Source organism: Schistosoma haematobium, chromosome 2 (assembly GCF_000699445.3).
Source record: "Schistosoma haematobium chromosome 2, whole genome shotgun sequence".
NCBI classification, from domain to species: Eukaryota; Metazoa; Platyhelminthes; class Trematoda; order Strigeidida; family Schistosomatidae; genus Schistosoma; species Schistosoma haematobium.
Window position 1 is genome coordinate 369,229 of NC_067197.1, and position 18,140 is coordinate 387,368.

The 18,140-nt window shown below is 37.7% G+C and overlaps 1 protein-coding gene across 2 annotated transcripts; it reads right to left on the reverse strand.

Annotated features, from left to right (window-relative positions):
- Nucleotides 1-6,440: 6,440 nt before the first annotated feature.
- On the reverse strand, nucleotides 6,441-17,552 carry ATXN2_1 (Ataxin 2-like). Of its 2 annotated transcripts, XM_051214074.1 has the most exons (8): nucleotides 17,362-17,552; nucleotides 17,266-17,326; nucleotides 17,158-17,229; nucleotides 17,056-17,127; nucleotides 16,886-17,027; nucleotides 16,642-16,852; nucleotides 9,224-16,607; nucleotides 6,441-7,130 (listed from the first exon to the last, which is right to left on the reverse strand). In XM_051214074.1, the coding sequence occupies exons 1-7, from the start codon at nucleotides 17,400-17,402 to the stop codon at nucleotides 14,717-14,719; spliced, it is 2,490 nt and encodes an 829-aa protein (XP_051067194.1). In that variant the 5' UTR covers nucleotides 17,403-17,552; the 3' UTR covers nucleotides 6,441-7,130; nucleotides 9,224-14,716. The 2 variants fall into 2 exon arrangements, with proteins under 2 accessions (XP_051067194.1, XP_051067195.1); XM_051214075.1 differs by lacking the exon at nucleotides 6,441-7,130 and having other exon boundaries at nucleotides 14,428-16,607; nucleotides 16,886-17,229.
- Between the last annotated feature and the right edge of the window lie 588 nt (nucleotides 17,553-18,140).

Consider the following 18,140-nt stretch of genomic DNA (forward strand, 5'->3'; position numbering starts at 1 on the left):
GTACAGTTTCGAAAAAAATGCCATTGCCTAAAAAACAACACTTTCTTCCGGGAAACATCGAAATTTTTTAAAAATTATTTAACTGTTTCCGTGTTTGAATATTGTAAGTACAGTAAATGTCTATTAAACATCTCTTTCACTGGTTGATTAGCTTAACTTATTTTCAGGCAAACTAGTAACTATGATCATGATAAATTGGTGTTTATTAAGTCTGGACGTTCCAAGTTTGTCAGATTTGTTCTTGTTATAAATTGTGGCCTTGTGCCCCAATCAATATATATATATATATAACTTAATGATACCTTTAATTAGAGTACAGTGATTTATCGACCAAACCAATAACCTGTAGTGACTCACATTTATCACGAGAACACGACTGGTTTAATAAAAACAATTATTATTATAACCAACTGTACCAGTGTTTGTTTTAATGTGCTTTTGTTTGACTGTGCTAATGACAGCTATATTGTGCTTCCATTCTTATTCTTACACTTTGATTGTGACTTCGCGCGAATTCGGTTACATTCTGTAACCAAGCTTGTATCCTGGCACGATCTCGGTATTCTTTCGATACCACGAGATCGCCAGCAAATATATCTCGATTTGGTCCATTAACTGCCTTCTGATATTTGGCTTCTCGGGGATTTTATAGATTTATTTGGTTACGTTCAACCTTCGCCTTCTGATTTATTTGGCACGTGTTTCTTGGTAGCGGTGTTCATAGTCAATCCCGACTCGACACCACGCTACAAACCCATAAAACCCGCACAAGTAGTGTAAAGTCGTTATCGGTCCTTCTTTCTGCATAGTCCTGCCTGTTATAGTCCAGAACACCACTGTCAGTCTTCGCAGAATGAATCATGTATTTCAAACATACTGGGTTTATATACAAACAAAACAGACCACATCACATCATAAAATATAAGAAACACATTTATACAAGATCAAGCCTGGCTGTGAACGTGGGAGGTAGTATTAATATACTGGGTATAATTTAAGAACGGTAAATCGTCTAATAATAATAATCTATAGGTCGAAATAAAGCTTGTAATAAGAGGAAGAAGAATATGAATAGTTTAATAACATAACAATTATACAATAAAAGAATAAATCTATCGTATTGGTTCATAAATAGTACACAGGAGTAACCATTAATAATTCTCGTCAAGATATTGTAGTGACAGTTACTATGTTAAGCCCATATACCTTATTCTAGCCTTTGGACATCCCATTTTATTCATTCTACTTGGGTCATATTTTGACCTTGTCAATTATTCGCTTATCAGTCTTGACTTTTTATATGAGTGTATATGTGTGTGCCCTTCTTATCCCATTAATCACATATCTGTAGGTTATTTTTGTCTGACTATAAGTATTGAGTAACGCTTGACTAAAATGGAGTTGGCTTCCCAGCCATCTTCCCTGCGTGTCATCTTTGCTTTGCTCTGTTTCATTCGCTTCATGTACAAAATATATGTATTCACAAATCAATTCTCGTTATTCGACTTATTTAATTTCGTTATTGACTAACGCGATTTATGTCGACGATTATATACGAGAATAGGCGATGACAATCATTCGTACGATCTTGAAGTCAGAGCCACGGGCCACTAAAATATAACAATTCTCATGTAGAATGTGTTCACTATTGAGATCATATATTTCAAAATTATGGTATTATACATATGTGAAACAGTTGACAAATGAACAGTTTTCAATGTTTCCTATTATTATCCTCTTTTATACATCCGGTGATTCAGTTGAGAATTTATTTTTAGCGGGATAATTAAAAAATAATTATACATAACTGATAAAAAGAAAACTTAATCCAGTGTCTACATGATTATTGATGATAATAAAAGTTACCAGTTTCTCTTTCAAGTTGAGTATTTCTTTCCCAATATTCTTTATTTCAGTAATGATTATCAGTATTTCATTCCTTGTTTAATAATGTTCATGAATAAGTTTGTGAATCCCTAATACATTAACACTGATGGATGTTGTCTCAGTGGTCTAATGGATAAGCGCTTGTGTGCGAGACTGATAAGTCCTGGGTTTGAATCTCGCGGGAGGCGGGATCGTGGATGTGAACTGCTGAGTAGTTCCACAATAGGACGAAACGGCCGTCCAGTGTGTCCAGGTTTTCCATGGTGGTCTAGGTCGAATTAACTCATGAACTCAACTATTAAACTATTATAATATCCACAAAACCCCTTCTGATATTAATCCCTAATACCTTTTTATCATTAATTAATAAAATTACACCTAGTTATAATTTTCAAGATTGAAATATTTTAATCATATGGCAATATAACCTTCAATATGAATTGATAATGGTTATAAAAATTCGATTTGAAATAATCACTTGTGTAAAACACATTTAAACGTCGCTTTTGAGTAGAGTACGATTAGGATTTGTGATATATCGAATGAACTATTTGGATAAGTGAACAATATCTATATCTCCAATTTATTTTAAGTGATATTACAATACACTTTCATACTACTCGCTATCACTATGTGGGTCTATATAATACATTTCATCATATTGTGGTGTATGCTACTTATATTGACATAAGTAGTATATGATGTTGGTCGTGAACAGAAGGTCTGGCTGCAGAGAGACAGGAGGATCGAACAGTAAAGAATAGAAACAGAATGCAATTGGTATGAAAATGCAAGAACAATGAATTCTGAGTCATTATGAGACAACTGATGGACATTTTTTACATTAAACATTTACTATATGATTGTTAGATTTTATTAAAAAGTCCTGTAATTTTGTGTTAGATACATTCGATTGTCCCAATCCGTGTTGTGTTCACTACAATATGTACTACTATTTTGTTGATAAGCAAAATGATTATTGTGTAAGCATACGATTTATTCTCTAGATTCTTAATTCTAGTAATGTACTGGTGTACACATTTTACATTCCGAATTTTGTTAACATGACTTTCGATCTCTTACTTACTTACACCAGTTATTCCTCTTAAAGCAGCAAAGGCCGCCTACCAGCACTTTCCATCCAATTCTGCTCTGGGCGATGCTTTACAATTTCTATTCATTTTTCTCCATGTCTGCTTCCGTTTCTCAACGCAGTGTGTTCTTTGGCCTTCCTCTCTTCTGTTTCCATTCAGGATTCCAAATTAGCGCTTGTCTCGTGATGCAGTTTAGTGATTTCCGTATTGTATGTCCACTTCCAACGTCTTTTCTTAATTTCCTCCTCAGCTGGAAGCTGGTTTCTCCTCTCCTACAGTAGGCGGTTGCGCAGACAACTATTTATAAATACTTATATCTTTTTGACGATGGCTGTAGCAGTTCTCCATGTTTCAGCTCCGTACAGTAGAACTGTCTTGACGTTCATATAGAAGATTCTCACTTTGATATTGATCAATAATTGTTTTGAGTTCCATAAGTTCTTAGACTGTGGAAATGCGGCTCTTGCTTTGCCAGTCCTCGCCTTTATGTCCGCATCAGACCTCCTAAGTTTATCGATGATACTGTCCAGGCACGTGAGAAGTTTCCACATATTCCAGAACTTCTCAATCAAATGTGATTGGGTTGATGTTCACTGTGTTATATTTGAGGGTCTTGCTTTTTTCTTTGTGTATGTTAAGGTCTACTGCTTCAGAAGCCGCTGCTACACGAGTTGTCTTCATCTGCATTTGTTCGTGTGTATGGGATAGGAGGGTCAAGTCATCTGCTGAGTCCAACTCTTCTAATTGGTTCTGAGCTGTCCGTTGTATATACGTGCTTCCCGTCAGATGTCGAGAAACAGAAAGGGAATGAACAGCCTTATCTGGATCCGGTCCTTACTTGGAATGCATCTGTCGGTTGTCCCCTGTGCACGACTTTGCAATGTAGTCCATCGTATGTATTCCGTATGATGTTGAGCATCTCATTTACACCATAGTTTTGAAGAAGTATCCATAAAGCCCTCCTGTCCATACTGTTAAATACTTTCTCATAGTCAATGAAATTGATGTATAGTGACGAGTTCTACTCAACTGATTGTTCAACGATGATCAGTAGTGTCGCAATTTGGTCTATGCATGACCGATCCTTATGAAATCCAGCCTGTTGATCTCGAAGTTGCGTGTCTACTGAATCTTTCATTCTGTTCAGCAACACTGTTGAAAATGCTTCCTGGTACTGACTGCAGTGTGATAGCTCCATAGATTTCCCATTTCCTCAAATCTCCTTCGTTTGTTATCTTGATGAGGTGTCCGTCTTTCCAGTCTATTGACAATTTTTCTTCCTCCAAAATCCTCCTGCATAGTGTGTGAAGCATATTTGCAGTTACTTCTATATCTGACTTTAGAGCTTCGATTGGTATATTGTTGTGTCCTTCTCCTTTCCCACTCTTGATTTGTCTAATGGTTATCCTGATTTCCTCTGTCTTAAATAAAAAACAGCTATAAGAAGGTCTGTGTGTGCCACTTCGGTTTCTTGTTGGTTTTGTGTGGATGGTCTATTCAGGAGTTCTACAGTGTTCTACAAATCTGTTGCTCTGTTCTTGAATCTCTCTTATTAACTTGCCTTCTTTGTCCTTGACCGGTACCTCTCGTATACTATATATCCTTACCAGTTTTTTCTTTATGTCATATAGTTATCTTATATTTCCTTCTGTTACACCTTTTTCCGCTGTCGTTGCTCTTCCACGTATTTCTACTTGTCGGCTCTAATGATCTTCACTTGCTTGTTTGCTTCTGTGTATTCAGCTTTTGCCTCGACTTTCTCTGTTTTTGTTCGGCTGTTGTTGATTACCGTCTTCTTGTTCTTCCTTTCTTGAATCTTGTCCAGGGTTTCGATAGAGATCCATTCCTCATGACGATGCTTCTTGTAGCCCAACACCTTCTAGCACATTGAAGTTAATGCTTCTTTGATACCTATTCAGTTGTCCTCCATCGTAGTTTCTTCTTTCAGTAGATCCTGTAAGGCTTGGAACCTGTTGTTGAGAGTTATCTTCGATTTGTTGAGTTGGTTAGCATCTCATAAGGAGGCTGTATTGAACCTTTGTATTGCTGTTTCCCCAGTTTTTCCTTAGCTTTGGTTTGATGTTGGCCACAAACAAATGGTGATCTGAAGCTATGTCAGCTTCTAGTGTCGGTTACTATATTAAGCCCACATAACTTATTTTAGTTTCTGGACAGATCAATGTATTCATTCTTCTTGAGTCACATTTTGACCTTGTTAATTATTCGCTTATCAACCTTGACTTTTTATGATTGTTTTGACTTTAAGTCCGGCTAATTATTACGGAATACAACTTGTTCAGTCGTAGTACTGTGCCAAATCAATGACGTCCGACCAGTATGAACTATCCAGCGTCCTTATTGGTCCTTTATTCGCCTGGCAGTTCCAGTTAAGTCCAGAACACCAATAACAGCTCACACTATTCGAATCATTTACTTCAAACATACTTGGTTTATATACCAGCCAGACAAACCTCATCACACAATAAAATAGGAAATAACATTTATACAAGGTCTAGCGAAGAAGTGACCGTGAACGTGGAAGACTGTAATTAATAAATTGAGCATAATTTAAAAATAGTAAATCGTATAATAATAATAATAAAATAATAATCTGTAGGTCAAAATAAAGCGTATAATAAGAGGAATATAGATATACAAATTTCTAGTCACTGAACAGTTATACAATATATATAAGAACAGATGTGAGGTCATTTGGAGATAGGGCACAAAAAACATGGGGATGAGGAATGGTGAAGCAGTAGTTTAGTGAAGTCCGGAAGTAGATAAAACAAACTTGATGATAATTATAGAGGTCATGAAGTGTTTCCATAAGATTATGATCACTTGAAAATAGATATAAAAGACGTTTAGTTGTGAGTTTGTGATTGTATAGAAACGAAAGAAATGCAGTAAGGTATTATGCGAAATAAAGTCTGATAAAGAAAAATGTTAACTGAACTGTTCTTATTAACACCTCTGTTTAAAACATTAGCCACTGTCTTGATTGAACTGATCTCAAGTTTTGGCCTGTTGATTCTTTACCTTGTGATAGAAATTCTGCAATGGAAAGTTAGTTATTCGAACTTTGCAATGTCAGGATGTACGTAATTAGTGTTCTAATTCTCTCAGTCAACGAAATTGTATCTTATTTACATCATTTATTTTTACTACACATAGGCAATATTTTAAAGACTCTTATAGTTGAATACACATGTTTCACATTTGTAAAATTCATACTACTCATTTTCTAATTGTAGGATAGACTCGATCATATCATGCATGCTTTCTGGTTAATAGACGGAAACCTTGCATCTCAGTCCTCATGGGCTTACGAAATCCCAATGGACGTTTTATGTTAATCTTGAAATTCTTCTTCAGTCAACAATCCACAAAAGCGGATTAAATTATTTAAACAGGTAAATTTGATGAGACTAACATTCAACAATGACAGAACTCATATGCTTACATAACTATGATGCGATCTTTCGACAAGTTGATGTTACTAGTTATTGTAAGATACTAGAGATTGTTTCCATCCCGAACAAAAGAGGCCATTTTTGCTTACAAATTCAATGATGATCTTAGTTTCGATAAAAAACATATTGAAGAAAGTAAGAAAAAAGATTTGAGAAGAATAACGTGAATGCATTATATTTCGTTTAGTGTTTTGTCAGTGGTTTACAGCCTTCATTATTGACAAATAAAAAAGTATGACATGGATTGAAAACATATACACAAGTGAATTGGGTTGGGAGTTATTGTGAATACATGTTAGAGTAGTATGGTTAAAATGCAAATAGATTCAACAGACTAAATAAGAATATTGCATACATATATAAGTAGAACATTCTACAACATTGATAGTAACAAAAGTTCAGAGGTCTGGGTATAAGTTGGTTACATAATGAACAGATACTAATAATAAGTAAAAGTGAAATGAATAAAAGCAGTTGACAATAAAATGATGATTAAACTTTAAACAAATGACTTAGTGATGTAATCAACTGAAAGAGTTGGAGATAATTTTACAATGTAACGAAATAGAGTTTGCTCTACCATAGTAGAAAAGAGTTAGAAACTATTTTCTTCTGAACATATAAATCAGATTTCAGATTCCTGACATTAAAAACAATTGTACACTACATATTGCTGTTTATTTTTTTAAAGAAAAAAAAAACATATAGTTTGAGGTTTTATTTTTTATGCATCGAAAAGTCCGAATATTGCAAGTCGATTTAAATGAGGAAAAATCAAATAAACAAAACAGGTCGAATACAAACTCGAAGGGCTATTTAAATACTGTTAAGAATCAACATCACTCTTTGCAATAAATCTATTTCTGGTTGGGTGCATTAATTACTGTTATTAACTTGGACGTATTCACTATACATTAATTAATAATCCCTTTTAAAAGTCCAAGCTAGTACAACATATGGGAAATCTGACGGTAATTTTAGGACTCTAGAAACCAGGTGCACTTATGGATAGTGGCTAGCAGTGGAATCCAGGACGCGCGCCACCTCGTCCTATTTGGGACTCGTCAGCTGGATGTACCTGCATCTCAGAGTTGATGTTCACTCTGGGACTTGAACTCAGTACCGTTCGCTTCAAACGCCATCGCGTTATCCAGTTAGCTACTGAGTCCTGATAGCCACTTGCTTGAGCAATGGGGTGAAGTTTAATTCCCTTGGTATTGTTTTACTTGAATCTTCCCATTGATGTTTTAGGACTGAAATCGATCAGACGACTAACAATCCATCTTTGCTGATAATGCTTGTAAATTAAGGCAATATCGAAGCATACTCACAGTATGCACATATGCCAATAAGAGACTGATTAATTTCAGTCCTAAAATATCAATGGGAAGATTCAAGTAAAACAATATTAAGTGAATCAGGTGCACTTATGTTATGCGATAAACTAGATGAGTTAACATTGAGAATGTCGACAAAATTATTTATACTCCATTTCCAGTTAATCAGTAAATGTAGAGACCGATTAGTTATTATATGCTGAAATCTCGACCACTAGATCGTATTTTCAAACCTCGCTTCTGTCTGGACAGGTCAAGTACATAAACATATTCTTGGTAAATAGATTAAACAGAGACTGTAACAAAGTTATATCCGTGATCATTGTTGGTTATATACAGAATTCCAGTTAGACTATAGATATCATGTTATGGAAACTTTATAAATCGTTTTGAGTTATGGGTTACAAAATGAAAATAAACGGTTGTAATAGAAAAGCTATAACTCCCATTTATTTTGTGATGATAGTCAAGTTTCACTAGGCCAAATACTACACTACTTTACCAGATACCAGTTAGCTATAAAATCAAGACTATTTAGAGATCCGTCTGGAACAAATCATTGCTTTTGATGGAATTTCGTTCTCTGAGCTGGATGGTTTGGTCGTGGAGCTTTCAATGTTCTTCTGAAGGACATCATTAACACAAACTTCAGGTAGAAATGAAGTGTTCGAACTTCTCCAGATATGACCATACAGCTCAACGAACAAAACCCCATCAAAATCATCCACCTGAGTTACAAATCTCCATCATCTGCAAATCATTATTTTTTCCAACACTACAAGCGGATTTTAATGTGTTACTAGTCTTTTTTTTCTTCAGAGACGGACACTTCGGTCGTCCTTACAAGAGAAGATATACGACCTAACTTATTTCAGGATAGACGGTCGTAGAATATTCAGCAAATATTTCAAGTTATATACCAGTTACTCGGCAAGATTAAGAGATAAATGCATTTGCATACAGTGTACCAATTCTAAAGCGAAATAAATCTGATTTGATCTCTTGAAGTGTACAACAAGTTTGCATGATAACTAAGACACCCCCCCCCCAAAAAAAATAACAAGTAAAAAAATCACAAGCCTGTAATGTTTATGCGAACTAATGATTCTTTTATACTTGATGTGTGCCTAATTTTGAATTCTAAATACAACATGCTCGTCTATGCTCACCTAGTTCTCATTAGTTAAAATTCCTAATTCATATAATAATTCAAATACTTCTAATTATTACAAAACCTCAAGGATAATTATCTCGATAATTCATTTTTGGAAGCGAATTTACTTGGCAACCAGTAATAAAATTAATGGATGAGACTATATTTTATAGTCGACCTTTGAGTAACGCTAAAGTAACCTTCAGAATGTTCACTTAATAACTGGGATTAAATGATGATTATAATCTAGAGTGAGGAATAAAAATCATGATTTACAATTGACAGTTAGAGCTAGGAATTAGATTTCAAGTTTTCATCACGAACTAATATCAGCTAAAATGCCAAAATGTTATTTAGCCAAATGGATGACTAAATTTCATGCCAAAATCCAAGACCTGTTATACCTAAATTTGATTGGTTCGTTCATAAAATTATAGTCTCTTCCAAATGTGATTGGTCATTGAATGTGGACAAACATGTACTCAATTTACAGAATATTAAATATGATTTCTTTTCTTCTCATTGATTTTACTCCGGACTCAGTAAGGATGACTGCTTGTCATTGTGTTAAGTGGTGTTTGGCGTTACTTTGGTTCTCTATTCTTGGTCATGATGAATCGTGTATCTGGTAAAACGTGATCTGATCTGTGTGTAGATGATCGTTCGAATATTCAGTCTAACGGTATTATAAACTCGACCACCCAGGCCAGTCTCATTGTCATATTGTTGTATTAGTGTGATTATACCTCAGGGAGAGATATTGTAATTTATCCATTGTACCACAAATTGTGAAGAAATTATCGGGATTTACAAAGCTTAAAATGGAAATAAATATCCCGTCATGGGGAAGCGACAGTATCTAGATTAATAAGCGGTGAATTCACAAGAGGAACTTGGACTAAATGAAACTCAAAACAGTGGAAACCATTATATATGGAAATTATATTCGAAATAATCTCAGCGATTGAAATATGAATAATTCCAACGTTTCGTTCAGCTAAGTTGTCTGGACTTCTGATCATTACCCTGAAGAAGTCCAGACAAGTTGGCTGGACGCGAAACGTTGGAATTATTTAAATTTCAATCGCTGAGATTATTTCAAATATAATTTTCATATATGATGACTTCTCTATACTCGGCGCTCAATTTCTGTCACACTATTCGTTCTAATCTTGACGAATATTCGTATAAAGTGGAAACCATGTTTTTGCTAAGTTGTTAATTACCCAAAGGAGTTCATCCGTCAGTATGTTAACACAAAACAGACATGCCAAAAATGATACAAACGAGAAGTCTCTTTCATACACCCTGGCCTCAAAGGGATAAGATCACTGACATAATTAGTCACAATAAATACAACACTGATAATAACTCATGATATGAAGGACTATTCACTTGGTACGGAACAATCGCTCTCTAAAAAGAAACAAGAGAGAGTCATCTCTTGTTATCAACACTCACCTCAACCGCATACGTCAGTCTACATGTATGTGCTAAAGATTTATTTTAGAATGATGTAGGGCTCATACAACAATATTTAGTCGGCATTGGCTGGATAGTCCATATCCGTGAGTCACTAAAAACGTGTCGTAATAATTATATCTTAGTGGTACTTGACCGAGCATACTATGATGATTAAGGCGAACTGTACCGTTTGGAACACTTGACCTTCTAGGTCCAAGCATTCTACGTAGGTCGATTAGTGATTAATGTAGGCGGACTTCCCATTTCAAGTGGCTTGAATCAGCAATTATGGTCAGTATTAGGCCTCATCGTCCCCCCTAGGTTTAGTTGTGTCTATGGAGGGGACACGAAGCTTTCGGAATTTAATTAAATATCTACTGACAATTTCTGAGATAAAAGAAATGGCTGACTTGGATCTGAATGGTGTCAGATTCAACTAATGTATAGCTACCAAACTAGTTGTCGGCATCTGTGACGCTCCTGCTTGTTTGGATGTTAGATAAACAGTGAATCACAACGAAAAGAAGGTTGCGATAGGTTTCTACGGATGGATCGTCCCATTGATGGAAGGATGACATTTCCAGATGATAAATGTACTGTGTAAACTGATTACAGTTTACATCAACAGTCAACCTAATTACCATTAGGGACGTTTCAATTTTGAGACATTTCTATTTGGTCTTTTCAACGATCTCTTTAGATCCAATGCACATGGTATACTGAAGTTGTTATGAAACTAATCAGTCTGTGGCTAGATTTCTCTCACAGAAGACTTGGAGGCATAAAGAAAGCTATTATCACAGGCATAAATGAATTCACTTATCGTTGTGTTGGGAGTGCTCCTTCTGACTTTCAAAGAAAATGTCGAACATTAGACTTCATTTCCATCTGGAAAGCAACGGAATGTCAATTGTTCCTTTATTTAGGTTCCACGGCTATGAAAACCCCCTTACTATTACCTCTGTACTTAAATTCCAAACATTTAGGATTAGGGATATATAGGTTAGCGCATCTTAAATTGTACAGCGGTGCAACAGATTCAGTTAGTAATAATTTACGTAACTTTCTTGAGGAATACGAGCGGTGCTACTAACTTAAACACAGTCTATAATGTACATCCACCAAAAAGTGTTGCTGATGACGTTTGTTCGCATAGAGCTTTCGATTTGCGACCCGCTTCTCTCTTTGAGTCTCATATGGAACACTAAGAATCTAATGCATAACCGTTATCCTATGATGGAGCAAGTAGCTCACCGTTATGTACAAAAGATTTTTTGTGGTAGGCTTTAAGCTAGTATTTTAGCAACTACTATAGGCACGTCAGCCAATTATGGCTACAAGAAACTGATAGTTACGTTTAAGGATACTGGAAACCCATTATTTAAACCGGATGATGTGCATAGTACTACACGGTAAACCTGGGCTAATTACTGATATAAGGAAAACGGAACAATTAGGTTTAGCATTTTCACTGACATTATTATTTTAAGAAACCGTTGTCTTCTAGTGACATAGTCATATGTTCTATGAGTTTCTAACTTTTAAATATCATTTAGTGTACTACTAAGCAGTTTGAGGTTATCAATGGACTCAGGAAGAAGCAGGCACTAATTACAGCAAGCAAGTGGCTTGTGGGAGAACTTTGAATGTATCCTGAAAACTTTGTGGACATGCACCTGAACAGTGCTCAACCAGGTGGGAATTGGTCAGACATCAGGCGACAGATTATGCACTACCGTGATGAGTTACATATACAGATATTCCATACAGACAATTTGCAGACTGCGAAGGATTTGTTCAGCAAACTGGCTGGTTACCATGTCAATAGTTTGACGGATGAAAACACATTCCCCAAAAAACACAGAGAAGCCGACAAGGTAAGTAAAGTAATCTTATTAATATCTCTCAGGGTATTATTGAAACGGAACCAGGGTTTCTGTAAAATTTCGTCGACATAGACATGGCTGGAATCTAGGCTGGATTCGTAGACATGTTTTATTTATGCTTATAAATAAGTTCTACACAACTAGGAACATTGCGGCTGAGTAAGTCACATTTGTAATTTGCCTTAAATTCGCGAAACTAAATCTTGTTCTGCATCAAATGTGGTCAGCAATACCAGACTTTAGTGCCAAAGTTATGCAGCTCATGTTTCAGTCCAAGTCTGATGCACAGTGAAGCCCAACGAAACTTGATACTTTTTTGTCTAGTTTGAAGAAGGAGCTGCGAACGTCGGATGAATGCTTTCGGCAAGAAGATACGGATTTGTAAGTCTGCTAAATTCATTGAATTATTACTACATATTTCAGATGGTCATAGAAACGTGAGTAATGGATGATAACTCTATGCGCTAGATTTTGTCACATGTCATATAGCCTGAAGCGGTCAGCCACTTTACACTGCTTGGCATTTCGAAAGTGCAGGTCTAATATAAACATACTAAGTGAAAATTCTTTATGTTTTAGTCACTAGCATCCAGGATTTTATTGTTCACTATAACAAAAGACTGCAAAATACTGACATCACAACGCAAAGTTATAGCCATGTATGAGGGGATATAACGCAGTAGTAACTCCCAGTAGTTTTTGATTGTTGTTCTGTCGGTGCAGAGTTCAGTGTCGACGAGGATTGCAGTAAGTCTCAATTAATTTTGTCAGTTAGTTAAAAAGGAAGGCAGTTTAACACTGCTATAAAGGTTGATCTTCATTAAAAACCATGTTTCACAGAACGCTTATTACGATTATGAATAGTAATAATAAAGTTCCAATTGAGCGTCGGTTCTTAAAACTGTATTTTAGCCATATTTTTTAAATAAACTTATCTAGCTATGCATATGCTTTCTCAATTACGCATGCTAAGTTGGGTGTAGGTAGGTAGAGCGTGCCTGATTTCATATGGTGTTGACATTTAGGACACTCATAAGAACAACGTATTACTAGCACCTGCTTACCGCAAATTTCTCTGATCTTCGTCGGTGACAGTAGGACTGCTTACGATGCATGATGAACGTCTATTCGCCATTAATCTATATTGAACGACGGTCTCATTATCAGTAAATAAACTTCCTAAATCCGGTCGACTTCATCTAAATATTTATCTCGTGATTGAAGAGTGAGGCAAGTGTAGGAGACTTTCGAGTTAAGAGGAGCTAACCTACGCGGAAATAGGACAAATCGTCGTCGACTCAACGTTAGAGAGGTAAGAACTCGAGGAGTGTCCGACTCTCCAAACGACAGGCAAGACATTTGCGTGTGTATTCTTCTTATGTTCCCTGTCATTAGTTCGCTTAGGCATACTCTTAATGAGAGGTAGTGACATCACACTGACTCGAGTTGCTGGAGGGATAAGGCGGGAATCAAACACCCTAATCATCGCTCTAAAAGGCTTAACATGAATATTTAAGTTCAGGCAAGGGACGGATCCGCGCGAAAGCATGCGGGACAATAACACGCAAGAGAAAGATGCAAGATTACACTAGCTATGCACTCACCTCAAAAGCCGCGAATTTAGAAATTGCTACGGACAACCACTGCACCAAAGCAATCACCACGCAAGGGAGCTGCCACGTGTAACTTTACAATGACCTCACGTTTAGAAAACATTGGAACAATTTGCTTGCTCAAATTATCCAGAAGTCTGACTACCAGGCCGGTCTCTGTACTGTGTCGAAATACGGAGCTGGTATTAGACCTACCTGTATGACGGACTCACGCTGTACATCGCCACTCAACTGCTGGTAAATACAAACTACTTCAGCACACGGTATCACTGCAAGTCTAGATGGCACTAACCACACCGGAAAATGCGTCAGCACACGGGCAACCCACCAGGGTCGGCGTACGATGGAGTCCATAACTTACTGGATGTTACTAACGTCTAGTGGTCGCAAGATTTGTCACAAAACGGACTTAAGTGACGCGTCCGAACTGTTTCTGAATTAAATCTAAAGTTGTAGTGCAGTCCACAGCTCTAGGTAAAATAAAATACGCTACGAACCCAGTAACAAATATTATTTGCATAGCGATAATATATTTTACTAAACTTTGCATACAAGCGATTTTTACAATTTGAGAAGAATCATCCACAACAATTTAGGACTCATTGTCAACACCCTGCAGAAACAGGAAAAACCACGATGATTTGAGATTACACCTGCATATTTCTGGAGATCGATTCAACAAAGTACTACTTGAGACACCTAAAGATAGTGTCAAGAATGAAAGGCATCGGGTAGTTTACAAAGCGCTGGAATTTGTCTTAGAATATATTACTTGTCAGTCAACGGCATTACAAAACACCCAGTAACTAATGAGCTTGTGTAGCTCCCACTCCACCACCGGCCGCCATTGCTGCCATCAGCGCATGGTAAGTGTGGTTGCCGGGGATATGGTGACCGGCTATATGTTGAGCTGCGGACAGTTGCTGTGTTTGTAGCAGATGAGGTTGAGGGATTGCTGGGTAATGTTGTAACATTTGTTGTGGTTGGCAATTCGGTTGAGACATAATATGAGTCTGCTGTAACTGCTGGGAGGCGGTTGAAGAAGAGTCGGATTGATTCGACTGATTTGCCACGCTGGCACTCAGTGGATGAGGATTCGGTTGGCCAACGATGGGTGATAAGCCAGAAGCAATATGATTAACTCCTGGTGCCGCTATCATTGCAGATGGCCCGGGATAAAACCCAGGGGAATTCTGTTGAGGAGCGAACATTAGATTGTGATGATATGGAGCTTGGAGATTTGCGTATGAAGGGATTTGGATGGAGTGGGATTGATCTTGAAAGTGTTGAGAGAATAATTGCTGAGATTGGGAGGTTTGTTGAGGTGTAGTTGTTTGATTAATCTGATCTGGTTGTCCAACAGGGACTTGCAGATGCGCAGGTTGCATTTGCATGATGGTATGAGTTGGGCATATTTGCTGACTAGAAGGTTGTGATACGTGAACACCTCCCATCATCAAACCAGAACTGACAGCAGTAGGCAAACCAGAAAGGAACTGCAGTCCCACCGGAGGATGACTGGAAACCAAGTAAGGGAACGTACCGTTTGGTTGAGGTAACTGGTATAGTGCTTGTGACTGGAAGGTGGGAATAGACATAGTTGACTGCTGGACGGGATACGATGTACAGTGGGTTACCGAAGAAGGTGAATCATTGGAACGTTGGCGTGTGAAGTTGACGGAAGATGAAGGACAAACTGGAAGGCGACCTGTGGAGTTCTGACCTGTAATCACCTGAGGAGCTGTAATAATCTGCCCTAATGTAGCATTCTGTCCCAACTGATGCATCATATTACTACCATGAGTGACATAGCTTTGTTGATTAACAGACGGGGGTAATGCACTACCTCGGACATGCTGAGGGTTTGTGCCAGGTCCATTGGAACAAACTGGAGTAGGTAGTAGTTGTTGAATATGTGTCTGGTGACCATAGGAGTAAGGTGCATACATGTGCTGACCTGCAGCAATAAACGTAGCTTGTGTCGGTAATTGAGAGGCTTGAGAAATAACGTTTACCGTTGATACGTAATGTGGAATAGGCATGTTTAGAGTAGGTAAACTAGGTTGAAGAGTAGGAGGCATAGTAGCAACAGAATGTGAAGTATAAGACAAACCCATAGGCTGGAACTCAGGAGCGTTGGGATCGAGTGTTGATTTCTTAACACGCTCTTCAGTACTGCTTGATTTACTAACAGACGACACAGGTACATCAACAACATTGGTTTTCACAGGTGCTGACGTGCACACGCAAGTAGGTGTAGACACTTTAGTAGGTTGGTCGTGACATAGTTTGACCTTATCTTTATCGGCTTGGGTGCTGGATTTAGATATTACATTAACTTGTGGAACAACGTCTGACTTTAGTGCATCCCCAACAGATATACTCACACGAACAGCTTCGGTGTGACTTGGCTTACTTGACTGAATACATACCTGAGACAGTTGACTGCCAAGGCAATTGACTTGAGTTTCTGCAGGAGCTAGATTTGTTCGAGAATTGCTTTTCGCATTCCGCATCGAATTCTGGACTGTCCCGTTGCGTCTAACAGCACTATACTTTTCCTCCTCATTTTCCATCCCAATATCTTCATTGTCAACTAAACTAATACATGGAGAATTTTCTGTGATGTCTTGCGCTAGTTTTGCACACCGCGCCTCGGTTTCAGAGAAATTTGGAGCAGACCTGTCAACAGGTGTCCTGGAAAATAAGATAGAACTGAAATATAACTTACGTATACTCTCGGAGATCGTCATTATACGTGGAAACGACAGAAAACATTTTTTCATTCGTCTCAAACATTTCCATCGCAGAAAAGCTTCCCTGATCAAGTAAACAGTCTTTGACGACATCAGACGAGGCAAAGAACGGCACCAGCTCCTTGTCTTCCACAAAGTTGTTAGTTGAACAGTCTTTGGCGATCTCACTGTCCGTTTTTATATCATCTGAAAGAGTTCATAATTAAGTTTTTTACTCACCGACTAGGCAGTCCAACCTTTTAACGTTAGATATTTGAACCATTTTAATTTCTGTCCAGAGAATGGTTTTGTCAGCCACGTTCTTACGATTACCTTTGTCATTTTTTTGTGCAACTTGAGCGTACGTTATACCGAGGTCAGCCTTGCAATATATTAAAATTGGCACTTACGGAAGGAGAAATAGCCTTTATCACACCGTGAACATGGTCGCCTTCAAGAGTAATGATTTCCCCCACATTTCCCTACACATAAATGAAGTAAGTTATGCTTACAATAACATGGCGTCCAAGAATATACGTTAGTCTGGGGTTCGCGTATATCCCCAAGTTGTCATTTGAGGCATTCTAAGGAAGCTAGGAACCTGATAAATATCGCCATACCTGAGCATGCGCCACACGCAAAGGATTAATGGGGGGCATTGACATACGTTGATTTCGAGCTCTACAACATTTTGTTGTCGGAGAAAAGGAACTTACCTCAAAGACTTCGTCTTCCCACGTTGTGACTGACCTGACATCTTACGTTGTTGAGGAAAATGTGCGTACTGATAAGTAGATTTGGGAAACGAACAAGAAAGCCGTTCAACGATAATGAATGGACAGATATTAAGGACGTCTCGATAAGAGCAAGGAGCCTCACGATAGAACGTTTACCGCTCTAAGGGAACTTAAACAAGTTGTTCAACGTCCAATAAACTCAGTCTTTAGTCCTCATTAATAGGGATAGTAGGTTGGTGAAACTGTATTAATCCTGACACACTGCTTTCCAGTGAAGGATCAGCTTCTCCTGAAAGTATTCACTGATGGGGCTGATACCACTTGTTCGGGTAAGGCGTTCCAATGATTGACTACTCGATGAGAAAAACGGGATCCCACTTTGAGTTTATTAGATCGCGGTTTGTGAACCTTCTTGCTATGACCTCGGAGATTATTAGTGCTGGAGGGAGCAAAATGATAAGACATATTGACACCCAAATCATAATTAAAGATACGAAATGCCAGTATAAGGTCACCTCGTGTCCTACGATACGACGAGGGGAAAAGATTTAGGCATTTTAAGCGCTCATCGTAAGGGAGTCTAGAAAGACCCTTCACTAATTTCGTTCCTACACGCTGGACACGCTCAAGGGAGTTAGTATCCTTTACCAGACACGGGCTAGCTGCTTGGATACAGTATTCTAAATGTGGTCTAACATATATGGGATATAAAATTCGAAACGTTTCCTCGTCAAAAGATTTGAACGCTTGGCGAAGTG

Excerpts from the sequence above, each read along its gene's own strand:
- ATXN2_1 (XM_051214074.1), bottom strand. The coding sequence starts at position 17,402 with ATGTCAGGTCAGTCACAACGTGGGAAGACGAAGTCTTTGAG. Across the intron at positions 17,327-17,361 it reads GGGAAGACGAAGTCTTTGAG|AGCTCGAAATCAACGTATGT; the intron begins GTAAGTTCCTTT and ends AAAATGTTGTAG. Across the intron at positions 17,128-17,157 it reads TTCTTGGACGCCATGTTATT|GGAAATGTGGGGGAAATCAT; the intron begins GTAAGCATAACT and ends ATTTATGTGTAG.